The 21,406-nt window shown below is 42.0% G+C and overlaps 2 protein-coding genes across 4 annotated transcripts; one reads left to right on the top strand and one right to left on the bottom strand.

Annotated features, from left to right (window-relative positions):
• Positions 1-680: 680 nt before the first annotated feature.
• LOC105021929 (nuclear autoantigenic sperm protein) lies at positions 681-7,929 on the top strand. 2 transcript variants are annotated; one of them, XM_010889962.3, is made up of 14 exons: positions 682-806; positions 1,668-1,786; positions 1,878-1,958; positions 3,960-4,078; positions 4,263-4,520; positions 4,611-4,645; positions 4,718-4,809; positions 5,854-5,927; positions 6,058-6,246; positions 6,333-6,511; positions 7,186-7,251; positions 7,344-7,421; positions 7,499-7,623; positions 7,768-7,929. In XM_010889962.3, exons 2-14 carry the CDS (start codon positions 1,680-1,682, stop codon positions 7,772-7,774), a joined length of 1,410 nt encoding a protein of 469 aa, XP_010888264.2. In that variant the 5' UTR covers positions 682-806; positions 1,668-1,679; the 3' UTR covers positions 7,775-7,929. The 2 variants fall into 2 exon arrangements, with proteins under 2 accessions (XP_034145090.1, XP_010888264.2); XM_034289199.1 differs by lacking the exon at positions 7,768-7,929 and having other exon boundaries at positions 681-806; positions 7,344-7,420; positions 7,497-7,621.
• A 2,647-nt stretch (positions 7,930-10,576) lies between these two features.
• On the bottom strand, positions 10,577-20,576 carry LOC105021939 (vasculin-like protein 1). 2 transcript variants are annotated; one of them, XM_010889985.3, is made up of 11 exons: positions 20,241-20,576; positions 16,836-18,206; positions 16,642-16,756; positions 15,796-15,922; positions 15,365-15,690; positions 14,118-14,193; positions 13,611-13,975; positions 13,288-13,449; positions 12,975-13,093; positions 12,164-12,266; positions 10,577-11,131 (listed from the first exon to the last, which is right to left on the bottom strand). In XM_010889985.3, the coding sequence occupies exons 3-11, from the start codon at positions 16,699-16,701 to the stop codon at positions 10,943-10,945; spliced, it is 1,527 nt and encodes a 508-aa protein (XP_010888287.1). In that variant the 5' UTR covers positions 16,702-16,756; positions 16,836-18,206; positions 20,241-20,576; the 3' UTR covers positions 10,577-10,942. The 2 variants fall into 2 exon arrangements, with proteins under 2 accessions (XP_010888287.1, XP_019901149.1); XM_020045590.2 differs by having other exon boundaries at positions 13,288-13,446; positions 20,241-20,575.
• Between the last annotated feature and the right edge of the window lie 830 nt (positions 20,577-21,406).

Here is a 21,406-nt window from a genome sequence, read left to right as displayed (position 1 = left end):
TCTTTGGGATGTGGTGGAACGGGAGCTTCATGCCCTGGATGTGCATCCCACAAATCTCCATCAACTGCAAGATGCTATCCTACCAATATGGGCCAACATTTCTGAAGAATGCTTTCAGCACCTTGTTGAATCAATGCTACATAGAATTAAGGCAGTTCTGAAGGCGAAAGAGGGTCAAACACAGTATTAGCATGGTGTTCCAAATAATCCTTTAGGTGAGTGTGTGTGTATAAATATATATATATATATATATATATATATATATATATATATATATATATATATATATTATAATAAGTAAACTGTTCAAATAGAAAAACTGGAATGAAAACTGAACTTTTACTGTGCTCTGAGGAATGGTCAGATGACAGCAAACGCAATGAAATTGAGTATATAAAATACATCATGTATAAATCACGTTACCCAGGTGTGTCCTACATCGGTGACAGTAAGGCCTTACTGTAAAAAGCCCATACATTTAATTTAGGGAGGGGGTATGCATATTTTACTACACTTCTAACAAGTTTTAAAGATAAGTGTTATTTTAAATGCTGTTCACCATCTGACCTTAATTGCTGCTTCAATGTTGTCACCGAAATTAGTGTTATTACGTTTTAATACGTTCAATTCGACCAATGGGAAAAAATGTGACTACACCTTTAACTTTTCTCCCGCATTTTTACCATACTGAAGTTGACCGGAAATCATCAGTATATTTGGCGCCAGTTTACAAAAGCTAGCTAGACAAAAGGAAAACGTGTCCTGTGTCTTTTTATTTTGGATTAACTTTTATTATCTCGTTCAAGGTATGTAAATGTAATGTAATTAACAATGTAATGCACATTGTCTTTAATGTATGATGGTCAAGATTACTGAACAGGACACGCGGAAACAGGGGTGCTAAGATAAAACAGTATTGTAACCACACATTTTCACCAAAAAATTGTAATTAATGAATGCATAACGTAAATGGATTTCAATCCAATTTTTTCAAATTTAAATCGCTACAGTTAATGCTAATATTTTAGTATTTCGAAATCATTACAAAATTCCAAACTCACACATTTTGATTGTAGGTATGTTCAGTCACACAATTATTGATTCAAATGCAGTTTAATGTAAAACAATGCTATATTGGTTTAAACACCAAATGTCTAATAACTTCTTAATTTAGTACTTAACAACCAGTTCATCCATAACAAGATATGCAAAATAAAGGTTTGTAAATTGCTATTTCTTTGAATATACTGCGTAGGATGTAGTGTAATTTACAATACATTACTTCGTTTTCACATTAGTTGTTACACATCGGGTACCATTTAAAATGCTCTTTCGACCCTTGTAATTGCTGTGCGTGTTTTAGTAGTGGTCCTGTCTCATGTAAAAGCAGGCACTAGCAACACCAGAGTAGTTTTTTCGATCCCCATTGGTGTCATAAACTAAAATTACTGGACTCCATATTGTCAGCGTGGACACAGTGTCCACTACGCAAAAAGCATATATTACAGTACTCTGTTGGCCAATGCAATTTTAGAAATGCCTGAAGAAGACATGCAACTTTAATTGGATGAATGAAATTTTACTGTAAACATCCAGATAACGATACATGTTGTTTGAGACAATAAACAGACAGCATAAAATACTTTATCAGTGTTTATTGTCCTTAGCTATTGTACACAATGGTCATGGAGGAGGCAAGCAAACTCATCGGCACTGGGAAGAGACATCTCGTCATGGGGGATGCGGTTTCAGCAGTCAACGTCCTTCAGGAAGCCTGCGGGATGCTGTGAGTATAGGTCACAGGGTGGATGGACGCTTTAAAAACTATTTCTGAAAAATCTCTTAATTGACCAGTTTCTTTCCCCCCTTCTTTTCAGAGCCAAAAAGTACGGTGACACAGCAGATGAGTGTGGGGACGCTTTCTTCCTATGTGGTAAAGCTCTCCTGGAGTTGGCCAGGTACTGGAGGTGTTCATTATTTGTAGCAGTGTTTTGAAATGGTGAGGTAAATTCAAGTCAAAACCAGTGATGGTGAAGAAGTCTATGTACAGTAAATATTTTGTTTCAGGGTTAAAAAAAAAAAGTGTATGCGGTATGCAAGCAAGTTTATTTATATAGCACAATTCATACATAGAATACTCAAATGAAAACATCAAAACAACATCATAATAATACTAAATAGAATAAGAAAATACAATATAAACGGGATAAAAACCCAGGAAGCTATAAAAGCTGTAGTGCTCAGTCATAGGTGTGTGATTTATGTTTGGGGCTTTTAACCTGGATTTATGTTTGGGGCTCGTCTAAGATCTTCTGGTATTTTATTCCAGTTGTGTGCTGCATAACTGCTAAATGCAGCTTCTCCATGTTTAGTTTGGACTCTGGGCTCTACTAGCTGACCTGTGTTCATAGATCTAAGAGCCCTGCTCGGTTTATATTCTTCAAACATATCAGAAATGTATTTGGGTCATAAACCATTCAGAGATTTATGAACTAAAAGCACCACTTTAAAATCTATTCTGTAACTGAGTGGAAGCCAATGCAAAGATTTTAGAATCGGAGTGATGTGCGCTGTTCTCTTGGTCCTGGTTAACATTCTAGCAGCAGCATTCTGAATGAGCTGCAGCTGTTTTACAGTCTTTTTGGGGAGTCCAGTTAAGAGGCCATTACAGTAGTCAACCCTACTAGAGATAAAAGCATGGATGAGCTTCTCTTGGTCTTTTGGGACACCAAGCCTTTGATTCTAGCTACATTTCTTAGATGACAGAATGCTGTTTTATTGACCGCTTTGATATGACTGTTAAATGTGAGGTCTATCGGAACACCAACATTACGCACTTGATCCCTGGTTTTAAGGGCCTGAGATTCCAACTCTTTACTAATATTTGTTATTTTATTTTTGTAGCCAAACACAGTAATCTCTGTTTCATCTTGGTTTAAGACAATTTTGATTCATCCAGGTATTTATGTGCTCTATACAGTGACACAGAGAGTCTATTGAGCTGTTGTCATATGGTAAAGAGATTTGCCCCATTTTCTTTAGTTGGTCTATTTAAAAAAGACTTGAAGATGCAGTTTAAGTCTTAACTACCCATGTTATTCCTAGTTTGAAAAATAATTTAGATGAAATGGGGCACATATCTGCACATGCCTGACATAGTATCCAATTTTGTGAAACCCGTCTATCTCACAACATTTGCACAATCAAAATGAACTGTTTACATTTGTCTATATTGTCTTCAAAGGATCTGTCACTCCGACTTTGCACACAACAATGGAGTAGCCTATATTGGACCGATAAATTAGCCCACTAAACAATGTCAATGAGAGACAAAAATGACCAGAAAAGTTTAAACAAAATATAACTTCATTGGGGGTAAAAAACAGAGTTGGAATATAATTCACATAGCTGGCTTAAACATATTGCTGTGGCCTAGAATACTTCAGGCCAGGGGTATTCAACTCTTACTCTATAAGGGTTGGAGATTGCAGGTTTTCTGTTCTACCTCATCATGCACCCACCTGGTGTCACAGGTCTAAAGAAGTTCCTGATGGAGAGGGGATTGCAATAAAAAGAAAATGGAGTGGAACTGTCTTTGAGGGCTAGAGTTGAATACCCCTGCTACAGTCCAGTGTGAACAGTCCTCTGAGCAGATGCAAGACATGGTGAACTTTCAACCAATCAACTACTCAGAACTATAATGATTCTCTTCTACCTCACAAGTTCCTTCCTTCCTGCAAAATCTGACAATCCCCAAATGTGCTCATTTCATGCTTTTGTCTTTGCCTGTAGTGTAGTATGGATGAAGGTTGACATGGAATGTGAAGCTAACTTAAGTTGGCTAGCTTTAGGAAACCCGGAGCACATAAAGCTTCCTTCTTTGAATATCCCTCTGGTTTCAATAAGCCACGATTGTGTTATAGCTCAGGTATAGCAGATATCATTTTGTCATGTTGCAGGATGGAGAACGGTGTATTGGGGAATGCCCTGATGGGGGTTCCTGAAGAAGAGGAGGAAGTAGTTGAGGATGAAAAGAAGCCTAAGGACTCTAACATTGAAAGCACAGAGAATGTTGATGGTAAGTATTTAGCGTACTTAAACCACATGTGGTGTACAGTGTATTCTGGCCTGAAGGTACAGCGTGACGCATGACATTACAGCCTGGTGGTTGTGCGGATTGCTCTGATAATCCTGTATAATGTCGTTCTCAAGTGTACTTGTCTTTTCATTCTTACATACGTCTCGATCTACCGTTATGTCAGAGAAGACCAGGGATGAGCTCAGAGTTCAGGTCTACGATGCCATGGCAGAAGAAGAGAAGAACGGCGAGAAAAATGGCGATTTGGATACACACAAAAACTCGGCGGAGGAAACGGGAGGGGAGAAGGAGGAACAGCCCGACGATGACCGTGCTGACGAATCTGAGGCGGCTAAAGACGGGGAGAAAGTCTCCAAAGAGGAAGACAATGTGGAGGACGAAGGGACGAAGGGGTCTTTGGACAATGAGGAGGAAGATGAAGGTAAACCTCTGGCCACTTGTAATAAAAATGTTTTGACACAGTGTCTTCTAAGGGAAAGGTCACGGACGTACACTTCTGTCAATGTTTCAGACGGTGACGATGAAGGGGAAGGAACTGAAGAGAAGGTGATGGTTCATCCAACTGCTGACTGCTTCCCAGCTGTAAAGGCAGTAAGTTAACTTCCATTTTGACCGTAGGAGGACATACCGGAGGACAGTGATGATGAGGAAGTGGGCAACCTGCAGTTAGCCTGGGAGATGCTGGAAGTGGCCAAGGTCATCTACAAAAGGTACTGTAGAAAAGAATACCAAGCGGTTTACCCGGCTGTCCTGTAGCTGTGTGCATGGCACTTTCAGTTGCTCTCTTCAACTCTACCAGCACAAATCAGTCCGGCAATGAGCGTGTTATTGATCGTTCACACTTTATTATAGCCAATGTGGTAGCGAAATGCTTATGTATTATTTTCTGAACAATTCTTTCAATTAAATAAAGTCCCTTTAAAACATGAAAGCGAAAAGTACAAATATACAATAAAGAAATATGAAACAATTAATTAAATGGGATATACAAATATGGACATTGACCTGTGTCACAATATACATTGGACAGCAGCATGGACTGATTGAGTTTGCTTATGCATGAAGGTATGTTAGCAGGGCCAAACTGTGACCATGTCCAAACGATTACCTTGAAAACAGACGGGGACAACAAAATGTGAACACTGAAATGTTGCCATGGCAGGAGATGAGTGGCTGAGACCCGTTCAGGGCTGTTTGCATTAATTCAGTCTACAATTATTGTGTTCCTAATGACAGCTGAATGCCATTACACTTTTCTTTGTAACAGATTTATATCTAAATGAATAGGGATTAATAGGCCTGTCATCAATCGCATATATTATTTTCTGTGTTAATTGTGTGCACAACATAGTAGGTTCCTGTAGTGTGTAGTCATACATGGACACACAGGCCGAGATGGCGTGTAGATGGAACATTTACCTTCCTTACCAAACCAACTATTTGTGTGCTATATAAATCTCAGCTTTCTGTCATATACTCCTGACTTTGGTTTTGACACTACACACCTGTGTGGAAGGTGAAATAAACATTACTGACCAGGGCCAAAACCTACTCGTATTTGCTGGCTGTCAGGTGGTAATGTTTGGGCCTGCAGTCAAGGGTGAACATGGGGTTCAGGAGCTCGAACCTTGTGGCAGAGATATTGTCTGCCCTGACGTCATGGATCCAGTTGGGGCCATCTCTTGATAGGTGTGTGTATGTGTGTAAGACTGACTTAAGTGTTTGAGAGCCTGAGTTTGTTTGTTCTGTTGAAGGAAAGAGAGTAAGGAGGACCAGCTCCAGGCAGCCCAGGCCCATCTCAAACTGGGAGAAGTAGCAGCTGAAGCAGGTATTCTCCCAAAGCCATCTGTGGTACTTTGGAGTGGCCATATGACAGGATGGGTATGGGGTTAGCCCCTAAATCCTCTTAGTGGTTATGTATGAAGTGTGCTCCTCACTGCCTATTTGGTTCTCCCAAGGTAACTACAAACAGGCAGTGGAGGACCTCCAGGAGTGTCTGGCACTGCAACTGAAGCATTTGGCCTCGGACTGCCGTCTTCTGGCCGAGACACACTACCAGCTGGGACTCACCCTCTGCTCTGACTGTCAGTACAGCCAGGCCATCGAACACTTCAGCCACTCTGCCAGGGTCATCACCAGCAGACTATGTGAGGAAGAGGTGGACTGGATGAGGTAGAGAGAATTATTTATAAAAAATAAAATAAAAAGTTTATCTCCTTTGTCTTTGCTCTAGCCAAGCTTCAGGAACGGTTGGAGAAGGCCGAAGAGCACGAGGCAACCCCTGAAGAGAGGAAGGAGATGGAGGAGTTGAAGGCTCTGCTGCCAGAGATCCTGGAGAAGGTGGAGGATGCCAACTTGGGACAGAAGATGGCTGCCGTGGCTGCTGCAGGAGCTGTAATGCAGGAGACAGTGGTGAGGAGCTGAAAGAGTTATTGACCCAGTCGGGCCCCTGGCCCTTCTCAGGCCCCGGGTTAGGAGTTTATACTTGGGCTGCGATGTCGATCTTCATTTGATTTAAAAAAAAAAATAAAGTTTACTCTGACCTGCTCTTAATACAAAGACCAGTTGGCGGTTGAACTTGACCTTTTTAATTGTTTTAACAGTAGTTTTCCCCCTCTCCTGCACGCTTCTGTCCACTTACACTTGCTGCTACTTGATGTTCACTCTGCATGGCCAGATGCCCCCCCTGAGTCACGTAGCTTTGTGTCGTGCCTTTGCTCCTAAATGAAAATCAGTTCTGAAATGCCTTACATGGTTATAAAAGAAAACAACACGAAAACATCTAACAAGGTCCCCTGAGAAACACTGATTAACATCTTGGTTTCTATCCTGTCACTATGTTTCCTCTGACAAACCCACAACCCTGCCATTCTTTTACCAACTGAGTTACATGCGCCTATTCACATCAAGACAAAATGTATTCAAAGTACTGTCTGCTACTCTATCCCATTACCCGCAGGCCATTTACTCAAGGCATATATGGAAGTACTTAACACTACCTTTCCAAATTGATATATTTCAGCCATGTTACCCAGCCATAATTGATGCCGTGGTTTGATTACGTGTTTCACTGGTTGGTTTGTCAGGCCGGTGGTTCAGTGTTTCCAGCCCCAAGTGGAAGTTCTCAAAGCGGTGGGACGTCTGCATCTTTGGTACGTCTAACACTACTGATTGAATGTGTTGTGCTTTAAAACAGCAACATATTGTAAAGCGTATGTCTGTATGCCCCCACCCACCCACCCAGATTCAGGTCAGATCCAACAAGGTAAACGCCTCCTCGACGTCTCCAGCCTCTGACATCTCACACCTGGTCAGAAAAAAGGTCAGTCAAGTGAAACAGTCTGCTCCTAAATAACAGTTTTTGTATCCTCGCTCACACACCCATTGTACGATTTCCAGAGGAAACCAGAGGACAGCCCAGTAAAGGAGATTGGCTGTAAAAAGGCCAAACCGGAGACTTGTGTAAATGGAAATGGAGACCTCAGCAAAGCCAACGGTGTCATGGACAAAATGGAAGAAGAGAGGTGTGTATTTTGTTCTGCCACTGGGGACTATACAATTGACATGAAATACTTACATGTACTACAAGACCAAGTTTGTATACATTTAAAATGTGGTGTTTTCACATTGAATGTGCCTCTGATGTATTTTTTTATTTTTTTCTGCAGCCAATAAAGTGCTGGTGATGGCCTGATGTCACATCCCAAATTTGTCTTCACATCTGTCTTGTGCAGATGAAGTTGTAAATATGTTGTGTTCCTTTTGGCTGATTGTAAAAAAATAATAATAATAAAGTGTTCCAGATGAAAGTTAATAAAGAGTATGTAGTTAATCATTGTTGCTGTAATTGTTAAAAAAAAAAAAAAAATCTGGTAGTAAGATATCCACCCATTAAAAAAAAAAGACTCTTTCCCCTTTACTCAGTGAGATTATTTATATATTTCCCCAGTCAGATTAAATGGATACCTTTTTTTTTTTTTTTTTTTTTAAGTAAGAGGTGGTTTCGTGAGCCAATGCTTGTTAGTCATTGCACAATGACATCTACAGGCCACATGCTTGTAGTCCAGTTAACACTGGATACAAATCTACTAAATTCCACACAGATGAATTTACGACTCTAGGTTTGTTTTTTGAAGCTTAGAGCGTTGTGGGCTGGATCGTTGGATAAATCAGTTTCCAACTTTCCAGACATCTTTTCAAAGGCAATATTAGAGAGCGTGTATAAAATATACCAATGCAATAAGGCGTGAGGGGGGCCGTGGTGTATGACTAATATACCATGGCTACGAGACGCCTGGACACAGCTTAGCTGTAGTATATTAGCAATATACCACAAATCCCCTAGATGCCTTATTTGCTTTTATAAAGTTTTAGAGCAGTTAAATGATGTAAATGTCATACATGTGGTATACGGTCTCATGTGCCATGGCTATTAGTTATTCAGGTTTCCAAATAACGGTTTTATAATTGTTAATATTCTTCGTGCATAATATGCTTATATGCAATGCTGAATAGTAAATGTAGGATACTTTGTTATTTTCTTCCACTATAATTGTCCAGTATATGGTAAAATTGAAAATATTTGAACATGCATTCTATGACCTGACACAATGGTAGATATTGGGGCTTTATATTGGGAGATTTTAAATGGTCATTTGAAAAATGTTTTAAATAAGCCGCATGGCTCTGAATGAGCTGCTCATGGGAAACACTGAATTCCCATCACTGCTGCGGCATGCAGAGTCATAGAGACATGTTGTGTGCCAGAGATATTCAAATAGCTTTGGGACTAGAACTGCACAGTGATGACGTCCATGCAAGCCTGCTTCTTTGGCACTTCACTCCCAACACGTTTTTAGAAGTTGCCAACTTGCCATGACCCTGAATTAAGCTCAGATGCTTCTTGTGTCCTCTGATCATCCTTAATTGCTCTAGAACTTTATTGGAGTCAACCTGTGGCAAATTCAATGGATTGCACATGACTTAGAAAATGCACACACCTATCTGCATAAGGTCACACTGGATGTCAGTACAAACCAAGTTGTCCAGCCAAAACAACTGCAAGAAGGGCCTTGGTCAGGGAGGTGACGAAGAACCCTGTGACCTCTAACAGATTCTTTTGTTTCTCAGCAGAGATGGGAGAACCTGCCATAAGGACAACCATCTATACAGCACTCCATCAATCAGGCCTTTGTGATTATGTGGCGACACCGAAGCCACTCATAAGTGAAACTCATGACATGCCACCTGAAGGACTCTGAGGGCATGAGCACAATTATTCTGTGGTCTGATTAGACAAAAAAAAAGTACACCGCAAAGACAATGCTGGGGTGGCTTCAGAGCAATTCTGAGTGTTGTTGAGTGGCCCAGCCAAAGCCCAGACTTGACGTGAAGATGGTAGTTCACAGATGCTCCATCGAATCTGACAGGTAGTGGATCTGCGAGAATGGGACAAAAACTACCCAAATCCAGCTGTGCAAAGCTGTGACCGTTGCAAAAGGCACTACTGAGGTGTGAATACTTATGAGATATCTACTTTTTTTTTTTTTAAAGAAATTGGCACACATTTAAAAAAAAAAATTTTTGCTTTGTCATTGTGGCATACTGTAGGTTCATTACAAAAAATTGTATCAATTATAAATGCGGTCTACAACAACAAAAGGGGTGTGAATACTCTCCAAAGCCACTGTATACCGATGCAGCATTGGTTTGAATCTTTCCCCACTGATGTAATGAAGCTTAAAAGATAAAATAATAGCTGATAGGTGTTCGGTTTTTTTCACAAATGTTTCAGGGAGTCAAATATGTACCATGTTCACAGACTGGGATGACCTGAATCAAGTGTTGATCCATCCTGAACATTTGGCCCAATTGCCTTCCATCAGTATCCCTGAAGCATCAAGAGATTTTGTGTTAGAAATGCAGCAATGATTTCTACTTGGGCCAACATATGTAGTGTTCAACTTGAATGCAGTCTCGACCCAATACTGAGACATTGTCTTAAATGTTGCACCGCCACCTATGGCAATCTGAAATTACCATAAGATTGGTTAAGTAATCTGTCACCTGTCAAAGACTGACTGAACAGAGCCCCCCCCCCCCCCCCCCCCATCTCTGGTTGAGTAGTAACAGCACTGCATGGTTGCTTTTTTTTTTCTTTATCAATTAATAGCACTGAGAAGAGGAATTGCAAACAATGTGTGTTACTGAGGCAACGGATCACATTCTAAGTGTGGTGGGACTGAGTATTTTTTATCTCTGAAACACCAGAGTAAAATATTGTGTAATGAAGTCAACTGATGATTTACCAGTGTTCTGTGTCATACCAACTGTCCACAGGAGATTGGTGCAACATCGTTACTGGACCACTTTGCGTGTTCAACACTTCATAAGAAAAGGTCTATCTATGGTGATAACTGAATCCATCTGATGTAATTCTGATTGACACAATAAACTTGTTAATAGAACAACCAGAAGACAAGCAAGGCCTGATTCATATCGAAACATTTCAGCATGTCAGGAACCCATTTTATTAACATCATTAACGTCGTAGTCAGCATCATCAATGAGATAAGTTAGTCTGTTTAAAGCAGAATCGTATGTGCATTGCCCTTCTTTTCTTGACGAACACTCAGTTCCATAAAGCGAGGAGGAAGAAAAGGGGAAAGAAAGGAGGAAGTGAAGTGAAGGAGGCAACGCAGGGTAAAAGATGTCTGCATGGCAAAGCAGGACCTTCCCCCTCCACTAGGATGTGATTGGTTTTCCCTTGTGCACAAATGACAAACAGTCTAAACGGGTGTTTTGAAAACGAAGAAGAAAGGTTGGGTGTGTAAAGCCACTTTGTCAGGTTTTAATGTAGTCGTTGACGTCATCATCATCTGAGGTCTGGCTGCTGCTGCTGGTTTCCGACTCTGAGCCCTCATCCTCTTCCAGGTGGGCTTCAGCCACACACCTCCAGGGAGTGAAGTGGAGCGTGACTCCTCGCGCGCCCCGGGGCAGGAGCCCGTTCCTCTGGAGCCCGTTCTTCTTCAGCTGGGAAGCACAATAATCCAGTCAGAACCACCGCCTCTGGCCCATATTTACTGCTACAGGTTTGATTCTAGCCCACATTAAAATTATATATTTGTCACACTTCCCACTTTTGTCTAACAATCGTTAATAGCCTCCACCACAGATTCTTGAGAGTTGATTTATTCCGATGCACACCTAGCAAAGCCATTCTGCTTCTTATCACACCGCTTGCTCAACAAGAAAGTATTTTGACGGACATACGCACTGGGAGGATAGCGCATTCCCTAGCTATCGACCAAAACTGAGCTTGCAGGTGCCTAACCTACCACAAGGAGTCACTAGAGTGCAATATGGCAGCCATGTCAACATTTCAGCACCCTCTGTGTGACCCCTGGGCACTTATGGTATGCTGCAACCAGGACTTAAACTCATGGCTGTAATAAAGATATGATGAACAGACCATTTCATCTTCAGTGACAGTATATTCAATATACAGCAGACCAACATGTACTAGGGGTGCTGTATAGCAGGTTCTGTGGACTTAAGAAAAGTGAGCTTGTCAACATTCTTAACCAATAAGGAGTTATTGACAATGAAAAAGGATGGAAATGTGAACACCTTTTCTAACTGCTTTACTTAGTATAAAAAAAGTACATATTTGTAATGCAAATATATAGGGTCACAATAGACAACCTGATTCCATTTTGGTCCCGAGACAAAACGAGTTGAAAACCACTGCTTTACCACTTTTCCATACAGAATTACATTGATGAAGCCATTTCATGTATTTGAAATATTCCAACATAGCACACCTGATCCAACTGACTTGATCAGTGAATCACGTAGTAAAACTGCTAAAACTGTTTGAAACATTTGGGGGGCCCTGAGGAGAGGTTTGGTTACCTCTGGATGACACTACGTTCAAAGTTTACTTAAATACTCCCTGTTCTTCTTCTATTTAACCTCTTTTTTTTCCTATGATGTTTAAAACATTTCAATAAACACATGCAGTAAAAAACCCAACCGTAGTGTGTGAGACTGTGTATGTCATACCTGTTCAGTTTTGGTCTGGAACTCTCTAAGCTCATCCTCAGTCAGGGGCAGGAAGCTGTCATCGTTTTCTGGATATTCCTGCCAGCCCATGGCCTTCAATAACCTGCAGGTAAACACCAAATGTGTGTGTGCGTGCATGCAGAGGCTTCTGTCGCCCACGACGGTGCATCTCAAGCAACATTGAGGACTGGCCTCAGGCTACAGGATAATTAACTGCTCCGTACCGTCTCCCATCTAGAACCTAATATTCGGCTGCCCTGCAATCCCTCTCCCATGTTGTATTTCACAAATGTAACAGGTGTAACTGTTACCACGTTGCTAATGACAGGGCAGCCTTGGCAACCTCCTAGCCTGCGCAAAAACATCCAGACGCATTCTCGTGTAAGAGGATGTTCAAGTGTGTCCTGTGTATCAAATACACCAGATGTTGTTGTATGGAGGCCAAAGGGTGTGGCCTACATTTGGAAGGGGGCTGTTCATTTGACAGCTACATGAAGCAGGGCTTAGCTGATCAGCTGCTTTAATAGCAGCCCCTTCTGACATGAGCAGCCTGGGTCATCAGTACACACTAGCTGTGTTGGTATTTCGGGGTCTTGGCCGCATTCACAGGCAGAGAGCAGATGGGCTTCAAATTGCGTAAGACAAGAAAAAAAAGCAGCTAGCAAGGTACTCCTCAGCGTCACCAGTCTTTGGCAGCCTCGCAGTGTGGAGAATAAGGTGCGGTTTATCTGTATCCACATATCCATGTACTGAAATCCTTTCTGTAATTTATCTGATTGATGTGTTCATGGAGAGAATGTGTCAGTCCTACCTGTGCTCTGCCTCCAGGGAGCTGGACAGGTGCTCAGTGTCTGAGTCGCTGAGTGAGAGGGAGTGAGACAGGCCGTTCTCATGGCTGTAGGCTTTTGGCTCCGGGGTACTGTTCTCAACCTTAGGGGTCATTCACACCAAAGAATAGACACCTTGATAAAACTGTGATTAGAACGACGGAACACTCTACATGAGACGCGTTTATCACTTCGCCTGGGAATTTACCTTCCACAGGTTTAAACTGAACATGCTGGATGTGGTTTTTGGAGGGCATTAGCGTCCCACTTTGGATGTGCTCTAGCGGCGTGATGTACCTGTCCGGGAGTCCCAGGGCTGGTGCTAGAGGTCAGGTCGGCAGTGCACTCGTCCTTCAGGGTCCGCAGGAAGTCACTCTTGCGGTCGGGGCCACGCCGCATCAGCTTCAGCCGCCCCGACGGGCCGATGTCTATGGGAGGAGTGGTACTGGAGGGCTGCTGCTAGGAAACACACAGGCAGAGAAACAGAAGTGAGGGCAGGGAGAGAGAAGGATGATGCCCTCGCTGGTGGGCATGTAGTAGCACGTGTGCTCTCTCTTTTTCCTTTGGTCTCCATGCTCTCTCCTCTGACGTTTGTCACCCTTCCGCAGAGCAGACCTCACCTCTTTGGGGGTGTTGTGAGTATGTAGCTGGGTGGCGGTGGCGGTGGCAGAAGGCTTAGCTGCAGACACAGGGCTGGTGAACACAGAGTCTCGTCCGGACAGGTGGAGGCCAGGTTTGGTGGAGTCTCTCCCGCTTGGCTTCCACTGGGGGGGCTTGGTGGGCACCTGAGCAGGCTTGGGCATCAGGTTCCTGTAGACAGAGTGTGTGGAGCTAGCAATGGTGGGAGGGGCTTTGCTGCCATTGACCGGCGGGGCTCCAGAGCTGGCGAAACCAGCAGAGAAGGCAGTGCATCCCGGGTCCTCCTTGGAAACCTTCTTAATCACCAGCATTTTAGACACCGTCTGTTTTCCACTAGGAGGGTTCTCTGCAACAAGGTGAATAAACGAGGTGTTAGTGGGTGAAGAAATGACATGGAGACAGGAGTGTTGAATGTTGTGAACATTTTATTGCTGTTAGTTTTGCAATGTGTAGAACCATCAGCAAATAAATGATTATGGAGTGATTACCCCATACTCCAGCATGTGGTGCCACTGGCCTCGTCTGGTTCCCAAGCTTTCCAGTTGTTTCAGGGTTAAGGGAGGGCTGGTAAAAAAGAAAAAATGTTTTTTTATATGCTGTGAGACATTTTTATATTATCAATCATATTCAAATTTGTATGTTCAGCACAATGTTTTCTGCTCAGCTGTACCAATCTAGATATTTTAATCTCACTGTTGTCTAAACAAGTAACATGTTAATGGAGCCCCCTCCTGGAGTATTAGGTGAACTACAACAACACTTATACTGACTTCCTCCTCCCCCGTCTTACTCCCCATCCTTCCTCCTCCCCCGTCTTACTCCCCATCCTTCCTCCTCCCCCGTCTTACTCCCCATCCTTCCTCCTCCCCATCCTTCCTCCTCCCCCGTCTTACTCCCCATCCTTCCTCCTCCCCCGTCTTACTCCCCATCCTTCCTCCTCCCCCTTCTTAATGCTGGCATACTTCAATGGTACAACAATTCCCGACCGTATACATTCCTTGTTTTGTCACAAACTTAAGCTATTTTTTTAATCTATTTTCTAACCAGTCCTAGGTTCGTTAAAATGTAGCAGAACCTCTCAATGGACCCTTGTGAACTTCTGTGAAAAAGGCTACATTATCAGAATGCTTTCCCACATGGCATGGTCTCCAGCTGACAGGCTGCACTGACAGCGAATACCTGGATTGAAAATGCAGCTTATTTTATGTAAACACTGAAATCAAGACAGATCATGTCCAATGTATGGACATTGTTCACCATAAATACGATTTTGTAACTAACAATATTCAAGTGTGAAATAAATTGATAATATATCTGAAGAACAGAAACCATTATGACCATTGTTCACAGAACCACCATTACACCAAGGATGCTCAGTGAAGAATCATGTCCAACGTCATTCAGAACAGTCCACACATCTGCTCATGTTAACTTCCTGTTCAGCAATTGTCACAGCCAAACCTTTTTACATTTCCAATTATATTTATGAAATAAGTGCTTTTAATATGTATTCATGTGAAATAATCAATTCATAAAATGATGTGAAACAATTCTGCAAATCGTAATTATGCAATAGTGCTGTTTCATGTAAGCAAGTGCTGTATTTACATTTTAAAGTACATATTTAATAAACAAATACTGTGTTGTTGGGGCCTCCATGAGAGGCCTCTTTAATGTCCTTGCTTAAATTGATTCAAATGCAACAGGATGCAAGATGGAGAATGAGATTACTCACAAAGTCCTCTTCCACAAACTTTAGCTTGCGTTCCTCGTTGGGGAACCTGTCCTGGTAGAGGGTCCCGGGGGCACTCTTGCGGGGATGGAAGTTGCCGTTGCGCTGCCGGTGCCCCCCCTGCCTGTCCCCCGCCCCGGGTCCGATGCGTTTGGGGTGGCGTCCCAGGTGGTGGTGCCCATCCTGGGCCCCCCGGGGTGCACTGTGCCCGGTGGGAGGAGCCTCCTTCCAGCTGGAAACCCCTGCCAGGCCACCGTGCCCCCCCTTGGCCACCCCAGAGTCCACAGAGTCATGCCTCAGGAGGAGAGAAGGCTGCTGCCACCCGTCACCTACGGGCAGACAGGACAGACAGTTCAGTACCAGGAAACTAAAGATCCCCTGCTCTTTCACACGACACATCCCATGACAACAGGTTTGGCCTGTTTCTGGTTTACCGCCAGGAGTGTGCAGGGGCCCGTTGTTGAAGAAGCCGTCGGAGGAGTTGTGACGGCGGCGGCTCCCAGCGCGGCTGTCTCGGTGGTGACGGGGGTTACCATGCTTCTCCAGGCTGGCGGCAGGGGACTGACAGACACAAAGAGGGTCCGATGTGAAACTATCTGCTACCAGGTTAAACCCCTATTCCTCTAATATAATGTCTGGGTGGTAGAATTGAAAGTAATGAGATTATGTTGATTTAAAAAATAAATAAAAAGCATACATCGGTAATAGATTACATTTAGTAAGTGCCTAAACATACACATCCATTCACCACTACTAGATAGATTTTTCTGGCCAATGTTGTGTCTACTCCACAAGCAGGTACTTTGGCTGGTGCACACAATGACTGACACCTAGTAAAGCCTACACACTGACTTCCAAATCACTCCAAGCTTAAAGAGTATGAAAACTGATCTAAATTAGCAAGAGTCTAGTAATTCCAAGAGCAAGATAACAACAAGTCAAGCTCTTCGGTCTTCTTTACTTCTGTCTGTCCATTCAGCTTTAATTTTCTACTGCTTTCAATTACCACAATAAAAAAAAAAAACAGTTGTATCAGAGCATTGGGTGCAGACAGAGATGAGAAAACATTTAGAAACTGACAAATCCAGTCACACTCAGGTTTTTTAACCTATCGCTGTTTCAGTCTTCCTTAAACCAAGCCACTTGGGTTTTTATGTCTTTCCTCCCTTAATACACACAGTATCTGTGACCCTTGAGTGAACCCTGCTCATGGCACAGTCTGCCCCCGATTGGCCACCCCATGGCTGCATGCACGCACACACGCAAGCACGCACGCACACCTTGGCAGGCTTGGGCGTGGAGAAGTTAAGCCAGGCAGGAACAAAGTCATGCTGCGCCATTTAGGTCCAGTGTCTCTGGTCAGTGGATCGAGGCATCAAACCTCATGGCAAGGATCTGACAGACAGAGAAAAATAAAAGAGTCTTGGATTTTGGGACAAATTAACATTGTTGCATAAAACATGTTGTTACTTACCCCCAGAGTTTTGGGCTCTGAAGTCCTCTCCTCCGCGTCTCACACCCCCTCCCCTGTGGGTGTGTTCCCTTTGGCCTGCTCACAGACACACCACTGGTCACAGAGGGGGTGGTGGAGAGCAGTACCCCGCTGCCGAGCCCCCCTCCTCCAGGACAGAACAGCCCCTTTCCCCAGAGGCAGACCCCGTCGTCCAGGGTGAAATGTGGGGAGACGGGTCACAGAGTTCTGGGATGATCTGGAATGATGATCCAGAAGCCTGGGGTTTATTCAGGGGTAAAGTTACCCAGGAGGTGGACTTGATGGTTTTGGACTTCTGATACGGATGCTGTGAGACAACGGTTTATGAATGCCGGTACCACCACAATTCCTTCTGATCACTCAAATAAAGCAGGTAGGATTCTTTGTCAGGAGCAGAGACACATGGAACCTGCTTGATGTGTCAACTGAAGGTTCCGATTGGTGGGCTCAGTAGACTGGAAGGTAAACTGTCCAATGGAAGAGGCAGGTGCTGGTTGTCTGAATAGATTGGAAGCTCTGGGGCATGGAACTCTGTCAGTGTGAACAGGACAGTTCCACAATGACATCAGAAGGGCTGGAAGAAGGTCCCGGCTCTTCTCCTTCCAATGAGTGCCAGCTCTAAGACTGAAAGGCTCACCTTTCACCAAGTCATTTTAGGCTATACCCCAACACATGCAGAAAATAAATTGATTTAGAGACAGTCTTTTTATTCCAAAGAAGGTAACTTAAACAGTTCACCACATTAAACTAGTCAAAGGCTGTCCGGTGTTGAAGAAAAAAAAAAGGTGTCTAGTATTAAAGTCACATGACAGTAAAGGCAGTAGAATCCAATGTTACATTTCTGACAATCTTCAACAGTGGTCAGTGAAATCAGAAAGCATGCTAAGGACAACAGTGTCTCAATGGCTGGTTAGGTTGGTCGCTCTCTTCATCCGTCCTATTATATTTGTATCTGTTAACTGCTGGTAGAATCAGCCGTGGTTGTGTGGTTGCGGGAAGACAGTGCAATAGCCCAGATTTCACAGATGATGGAGCACTGACAGCGAAACAGCTCTTAAAGCAGGGTCACAACGCACCTCGGACTCCTTTGTCAAGTGACAAATAGAAGATTTTCCATAAACGAGGGAACCTCTGAAACGCAAACACAAATATTTTCCTTTCCTCAAAGCAAATAAAGCGAAGAAACAAATGGAGCATGTGTCAGATAGTTGTGAACTTAATTTGGTTTAAGATTCAAAGCTCAACACAAAGGACAGGTTCTGTGCAGTTAATCCAAATATGTTCTGTTCGGTTCGATTCTGTTGTAGATTTGCTTTCACATGTAGTAATATCTAAACTTCTGCAGAAGGGGACCTGCAATGAAAAGCAGAAATAGCATTAATTCATACAATAATACTTCTGAAACTCAGACACACCAGTAACTTTGTAATACACAGGGCCTAGACATTTCTGCACGTGTACACGAGTCATGTTCCCAGTGTTGTCTACACAAGTTTATGAAAGTATTCAGACCCCTTCAAATTTTGTGTGTTATGGACCGCATTCATAGTTGTATAATTTTTTGGCAATCAATCTACACTCAATACCCCATAATAACAATGCAATTGTTTTTAGAAATGTATTGAAAAACAAAAAACTGAAAAAGCTAATGTACATAAGTATTCAGACCCCTTGCCACGACAACTCAACATCATTGGACTTGATTTAGAAAGGCATACACCTGTCTACATAAGATTGCAAACTAACAGGGCACTGCGCATATCAGACCGAAAAGAAACACCATTAAGTCCAAGGAATTCGCCTTAGATCTCCGTGATTGAATGGTACTGAGCCATAGACCAGGGGATGGTTTTTTAAAAAATTGATAAAGCATTGAAAGTTCAGAAACAAATCACATTACAACCATCAAGACTCTTCCTACAGCTGACCTTCCTGCCAATCTACAGTAAGTAACTGGGCAAAAAGGGCCTGTTGAAGACAATGTTGAAGTGGTTTTAAGACAAGTCAATGAAGGCTGTTGAGTAGTGGGCCCAAGGCCAAAGCCTGGGCTTACCTAAAGTTCACAGACGCTGGACATCTAATCTGACAAAGCTTGAGAGGATCTGCAGGAAAGAATGGGAGAAGCTGCCCAAATTCAGAAAGCGCAAAGCTAGTAGAGGCATTCCCAAGATGACTCAAAGCTGTGATTGCTGCCAAATTCGATTCTCAAAGTTCTAAATAAAGGTTCTGAAATCTGAATACTTTTAATTTAATATTTGTAAGTACTGTGTGTATATTGATGGCAATTTTTTTTTTTTATCAATTACAAAGTAAGTCCATAACACAACAAAATATGGACAAAGTAAAATGGTATGAATACTTTCCGAAGCCAATGTATATTGTACATCAACCTTGATGAAATTTGTTGACCTTTGAAAACCCCACAAATAGTTGTTGTTCAGAGACAAGGTGAAGTGGGGCCAAAAACGTTGATCTTGTCAAAATAAGGACAAATAGCAGAGCTCTTAAGTTTATACTTATCACTTTTTAAGACTGTTATAAATATATGATAAAAGTTACCAGTCTAAATATACCCAAGACTTAAACACTTTCTCACCGAGCTCTTAATCTAAATAAGACAAGGTGTCTGTGTGTTAAGCACCTCGAATCAACAGCATGCCATCGTGAATGATCATGAAGCTGCAGTGCTTAACGGCCAATGCATAAACATCCTTACAGCTGTGATATGCTGTTGAAGTGCTACCACCGTGTATTGAGTTGACGATGTAATTTCTCTACATTACATCGCAAAATTTAAAGGGACCATATGATGCTGGTGTGATGGAAACATTGATTTCTGATATATTAAAAGCCTTAAAGACACAGATGCATCAATTCATAAATATTAACTTTTGATTTGAAGCAGATGACAGATCTTGCAAAAACATTCATTCTTGAATATCTAGATTCCATATTGCAAACAAGTCCTTCAATTCTTGAGAGTAAGTTGATTAATTGAGTAAATTCAGAAATAAAATACAACGTAGATCACAGGTTGCTAGCTAATTAACAGGCTAGGCAGCTAGTTGTCCTGTAAATTCGTATTAACGTTCACCAAGTTATTAGCAAGCTAATGTTAGCTATATACTATACAGCCAACTAGTTAGCTAGCTATAGTAACTTGCAAAACTAAGACTCAGTCTCAAATATAATATATATGTATTTCACAGAGTAACGTCAAAGGTGAAATTGTTTATAATCTGCTGTCACAATTAAGCAAAAAGAGGTAAACAGACCTTCCATGGAACAACACTGTTTCAAAATGGCTACCGCTTTAGCCCACACGGGGATTCGCAAGCTAACTAACTAGCTTGCTAAATATGATATAATATTGATGTCAAAACATACCTTCTATATCAAGCAATACCCTTTTCACGAAATATTATTCCCAAAAATATATTTTGACTATTAATATTCCATCGACGAATAGCGTTGTAATACTTTCTTCATGCTATGTCCCTCCTGTCCATTGGCGTTTTGGTGTTTGTTTGGGTTTTAGGAACCCGTTCGTGCAGCTTACCGGGGGTACGTTCAAGTTCTTGAACATTTATTTGTAACCTCAGACAGCCGCGTTGCAGGGTGTTTTCAAAGGGTTGGGAATGGGAGTAGATTTAACAATATGTATATCGGTCTACTATAAACATTCATGTAGCTTAGAAAGAATTACAGCTGAAATAATATATTCACAATAACTACTAAAACAAAAATACTAGACACATATCACGTTATGCACGAAGACTGTCTTTGAACGCAACTCAACACCTCCAAGGCAGACTAATCAATCGCAGCCGAGTCAGTCATCGAACTTTCATCAGACAGTGTGAATCAAGTGAACGACCTTACACGGCTTACATTTTAGTGGACTGCATGGTGTGAAGATGAAGGGGTGAAAAGTGTGATATTTTGAAATGTTTGCTTGTACACGTTGCATTATGTTGGCTAGCTAAATGTAGCTAATGCCGAAGAGATTAATTCTAACCAGCATAGCTATCTCGTTAGCTTAAAGTGCGAACTGTTAAAAGATATGGCAATATGCTTTGGCCCAGGGCAGAAAATGGTTGTCCAGAACAACTCAACCATTGCTGTTTTGTTTTGCCTTTTCAGGTGTTTCGTTTTCTATAACGAAAAGCTCTGTAAAAGTTGAATAAATATTGATTGTTGTATGAACGCATGCAAATCATGTCATTCAAATGTGAAACTCAACCTGGTACCTTAGTTCAGTCATTTTATGAAAAAATTTAGGACAAATTGCAACAGAAGCAAACTCAACTGATTTTGTATCCTCAATATGTCCTGAGTAAGGGAAAAAAAGCCCAGAAAAATCCCATTAGGGGAAAGTTTTGAAAAGACCAAAATATAGCCTATTCATATGAATACGTGAATAGGGTAAACATTTTAACCTTTAGATATGACAATGAAAATTACTGAATTGATTACTTACATCAAGACAAACAAAAAATGTATTACAAGTTTTTTGAAATTGTTAACATGGGCAAACGGTGCATGATCTAATT

Source organism: Esox lucius, chromosome 3 (genome assembly GCF_011004845.1).
Source record: "Esox lucius isolate fEsoLuc1 chromosome 3, fEsoLuc1.pri, whole genome shotgun sequence".
Taxonomy (NCBI): Eukaryota; Metazoa; Chordata; class Actinopteri; order Esociformes; family Esocidae; genus Esox; species Esox lucius.
This window is presented reverse-complemented; position numbering and strand designations above follow the sequence as displayed.

Excerpts from the sequence above, each read along its gene's own strand:
- LOC105021939 (XM_010889985.3), bottom strand. The coding sequence starts at position 16,701 with ATGGCGCAGCATGACTTTGTTCCTGCCTGGCTTAACTTCTCCACGCCC. Across the intron at positions 15,691-15,795 it reads GCCCCTGCACACTCCTGGCG|GTGACGGGTGGCAGCAGCCT; the intron begins GTAAACCAGAAA and ends GTCTGCCCGTAG. Across the intron at positions 11,132-12,163 it reads TCCAGACCAAAACTGAACAG|CTGAAGAAGAACGGGCTCCA; the intron begins GTATGACATACA and ends TGTGCTTCCCAG.
- LOC105021929 (XM_010889962.3), top strand. The coding sequence starts at position 1,680 with ATGGTCATGGAGGAGGCAAGCAAACTCATCGGCACTGGGAAGAGACAT. Across the intron at positions 1,787-1,877 it reads CAGGAAGCCTGCGGGATGCT|AGCCAAAAAGTACGGTGACA; the intron begins GTGAGTATAGGT and ends CCTTCTTTTCAG. Across the intron at positions 7,422-7,498 it reads CACACCTGGTCAGAAAAAAG|AGGAAACCAGAGGACAGCCC; the intron begins GTCAGTCAAGTG and ends TACGATTTCCAG.